Source organism: Triticum aestivum, chromosome 5B (genome assembly GCF_018294505.1).
Source record: "Triticum aestivum cultivar Chinese Spring chromosome 5B, IWGSC CS RefSeq v2.1, whole genome shotgun sequence".
Classification (NCBI taxonomy): Eukaryota; Viridiplantae; Streptophyta; class Magnoliopsida; order Poales; family Poaceae; genus Triticum; species Triticum aestivum.
The window spans coordinates 102,052,333-102,056,326 of NC_057807.1; the positions used below are offsets into that span (position 1 = coordinate 102,052,333).

Here is a 3,994-nt window from a genome sequence, read left to right on the forward strand (position 1 = left end):
ACCTTTCCACAACAGCTCCCAACTCTATGGCTCGAACTGAGGACCTTTAAGGTCCTCCTTATAGCCGGGTGCGCCATTAATGGCAGAGACCGAGGTGGTTGGGTGTTGAGCATTGAAGCTGCGATCATCCTCCTTTTGCTTGTGCAGCGATGCCCTTTTCTGCTTGCGCTTGATTTGTTGCCATTCTTGTGAATCTGCCTCCGCATATTGCTGCGGCTCATCAGGCACGCGCGAGGCGGGGCGGAGGAGCCAACAGCCCCCATCACCATGATGGTTTGAGGACGCGGCCTTCAATGAGAGACATAAGCCTGTTCCGCCATGCTCTGAGCAAGAAACGTAGGTGGCATGGGTCTTGATGGCCGCGGGGGGGGGGGGGTCATGTGAACCACGTCTGCGTAGGATGGCGAGGGATCCCCGAAGGGAGACCCCATGTCGGACAGCCGTAGCTTCTTGGACGAGGTAAGGTGCAGGGGGGCTCCATGGCGCATGGGTTTGTCTCGGATTGAGGGACGGTGGATGCCGCTACCTAGTGGTATGGGCATGCCATGCCATCGGCTCCTTGTTTGGGAGGTTGGGAGGCTAGGGAAGGAGAAGCTACAATAGAAACGTAATTTGTGTAATCTTTGCCAGCTTACACTTGCACCAAAATGAGATGTAATTTTATTGTGTTTTTACCGATTACGACGTGACTATTTGGCTATTTCTTTTTAAAAGTAAAATAAACATACAATCATAGGCTAATCCGCTAGAATATTTATGCCCCATTGCAACAAATGTGCGATTAGCTGATTGGATCAGTGGTAGTTGCTGAGTCTTCGCCCTCTTTTAATGCTCGGGCATCTCTGTAATTAAAAACTCCTAAAATGCAAACTTGCCAAGAGACGCGAGCTATCGAGTCAAGATTGCTCTTATGACTTATCACCGTTTTTTCTTTAAAAGATCGATCTTATCACCTGGTTAACCTCCTTTGTGTCCCACCTCCTCGTCCCCAATCCTCGTCTCCTCCCCGCCTCCTGCTGCTCGTCCGTGCCTTCGCATCGGCTGGCTTGAAGCACACACTACTCCCGACGATGGACGAGGTACGTCCGTCGAAGCTGCCTCTAAGTATCTCCCAGTCCGCCAATCAATTCATTTGCTTAAGGCCTAGTGCGCGTCTCTGGCTCTGTAGAAGTCCTGATGTTCCCCGCCGTCCGGACCGGCGCCCACCAAGTACGTACTTTGTTTTAGAGGGAAGGCATCCTTTTTGGGCGCCAGCTCGTAGTTCGTCCTACTTTCTTTCGTGCACCCAGCATACAAGGTTGCTATGCTTTCTGGTGGTTTTGGTTTTTTCTCGAGTAAATTGCCAAAAAAACCATCATAATTGTGCAAAAGTCATTAAACAACCACCAAAATGCATGTTTTCATGCCGGAAGAGTGATTCTTCCGTGTATTGTTAAGGGGTGTTTGTAACACAAACTCTATTCTCTCTTAATTAATATACGTGGCAAATCTTTTGCCCGTTTTCAAGAAAAAAAACTTCGACCCAATTGTGGTGATTTTTTGTAATTTACTCTTTGAAATTCGACATGCCGTGACGTCTGTGGTGATTGTCTGTTCGTCTAGATGCTGGCTTCATCCCTACTGCATACGGAGCCGCCATGGATGATGAACCACGCCGACGGCCTGCTGACCAGTTTTGTCACCCTGGCGCTGTGCGGCACCGGCCTCGCCGGATGGCTTGTGTTCGGGCGAACCAGGAGACTTGGGCACGTTGCGCCTGCTCCTGGCACCGGCTGTGATGAAGCAGGGCAAGGTATACAAGAGCAAGACCGCCTCATCGAACAGAATTCCGGTGCCGGGCTGGAGTCAACGGAGGATCCATATGCTTCTCCAACACTCAACGTGATCCACCCCTGGCTGCTGGAGGTCAATCTGTTACGCGGCCTCCGTCACGAAAACATCGTCGCACTGGTGCCTGCTTCCACTCCCGGCAGCGAGCTCGTCTACGAGCACGCGGAGAACGGTACCCTTCATAAGTGGCTGCACCCGCCCCTCCTGCCGGAGGCGGGCGAGTGCTGTCCCCGCCCACCGCTGACCTGGCCGACGAGGAGGGCCATCGCCATCGGCGTCGCAGGAGGGCTGTCCTACCTGCACGAGCAATGCATCGTCCACCACAACATCAACTCTAGCAACGTATTGCTTGACCGTGCCTTCAAGCCCAAGATCACGGGTTTCGGTCATGCCCAAAAGATCAACATTGCCGGATCGGACGACGGAGACGAACAACCACCGCCCACGTTTCAACCTCTTACCGGCAACTTTGGATACGCGGCTCCAGGTAGGAATGTGATCCCGTCAAGCAAGCAGCAAAGCATAACATATTCTGCTAGCATATGACTTCAGTTGCTTAACGAATTAAGTCTACTTGCTGCAGACTATGTGACAATGATAGGTGAGTTGACCGAGATGGTTGACGTGTACAGCTTGGGCGTGGTGCTACTGGAGCTAGTAACCGGGCGGGCGGCCATTGAATTTGCCATCACCGACGATGGAGGCGGAGTCCCATGTAGGAGCTGGCCACGAGTTTGGCACTTGCCTGCCTGGGCGCATGATGTGATGAACAGAGGAGGTTTCAGCAGCAATGTGGTTGACATGGCCATCCCAAATAAGGCATGGTATATGAGGGAGATGGAGGCGGTGTTCAAGCTCGCCGTGGATTGCACCATTAGGCAGGCGCACCTGAGGCCGTCCATGCAGAGGGTTCTCAAACAACTCCGATACCATGGCAGCACGTTGTCGTGGATAAAAAGCCGTCTCAGGTGCTGCCTACTGTGAGTGTCACAAAAAAGGGAAAAAAATGTGTTCTCCTCCCCGTTGTGTATCACATGCTTGGATCTGTGTTTTCAATGTATGAAGTGATCATGTGAGCCTTTTCTGTAACCGGCAAAAATAGGGCTGTGATATGTGTAGTTTTGCTGTAATCGGCAAAAAAAAAGTGACCAGTGTATGAAGTGATCATGGGTTTTCAGTTGTACTCCAGTTTTGTTGTAAACGTAGAAAGAAAATAAGAAATACTTGTTTGGTATACTTGGTTGTACTAAAGTTCTGACAATTAATATGGATCGAAGAGAGTACTCTCTCCGTTCGGAAATACTTGTCGAATAAATGGATAAAAATGGATGTATCTAAGAACTAAAATACGTCTAGATACATTCATTTCGCTGACAAGTATTTCTGGACGGAGGGAGTATTTCTTTTCTTTTTGTGAAATGGATGGATGCAAGATATGCAACGTTGACAAACGCAATTTTATCATTGTACATGATTTTTTTTTCCTAGCCACAAGGCGCAGCCCATCTGTTGGTTGGCTCGCAGCCCCTTTTTTTTCTGTCGCTCTTTTTTTCTTGTATCACGCTGAGGGAGAAGACTCTTGTGATGGTTTTTTTCCTTCGGCCTTGTGTGGGCTTGTGACATTGCCACATTGGGCCAGTTCTTTTTTTCTTTTTGTCCTAGGCTAGCTAAGGGGTGCACGGGAGATAACAAGACGGGTTTTTTCTGCATTTCGTTTTTCTTTGTTGTTGTATTTTTTGTCCATTATTCCTATTTAACTTTCTATTTTACCATCTTTTTTCTATTTTTCACTTTTCTATTATTTTTTGTTTGGGAGAAAACATGTAAAGTTTTTTAAAACTGATTCTACTCAGATGAGATTTGGTCAATTTTTGAAATGTATTAGAAGATAATTTTTTATACTTTTTTGTGTTCCTTTTTTTTCTATTGTGTTTTCTTTTTATGATAATCATTATTTATATTTTTGACTCACGGAGAGGGTGATAGCTAGATTCATTCTACTCCATCCGTTTCTAAATATTTGTCTTTTTAGAGATTTCAAATGGACTATCACATACGGATGTATATAGACATTTTTTAGAGTGTAGATTCACTCATTTTGTGTGATGCTTCGTAATTGCCCCACTAGCATGTTCACAATCGTCTCGCAACTGCGAGGGCCCGC

The 3,994-nt window shown here is 47.6% G+C and overlaps 1 protein-coding gene across 1 annotated transcript; it reads left to right on the forward strand.

The window, feature by feature from the left end:
* Positions 1-979: 979 nt before the first annotated feature.
* On the forward strand, positions 980-3,017 carry LOC123115778 (probable LRR receptor-like serine/threonine-protein kinase RKF3). The gene is made up of 3 exons (XM_044536871.1): positions 980-1,079; positions 1,603-2,317; positions 2,414-3,017. Exons 1-3 carry the CDS (start codon positions 1,071-1,073, stop codon positions 2,812-2,814), a joined length of 1,125 nt encoding a protein of 374 aa, XP_044392806.1. The 5' UTR covers positions 980-1,070; the 3' UTR covers positions 2,815-3,017.
* The last annotated feature ends 977 nt before the right edge of the window (positions 3,018-3,994 follow it).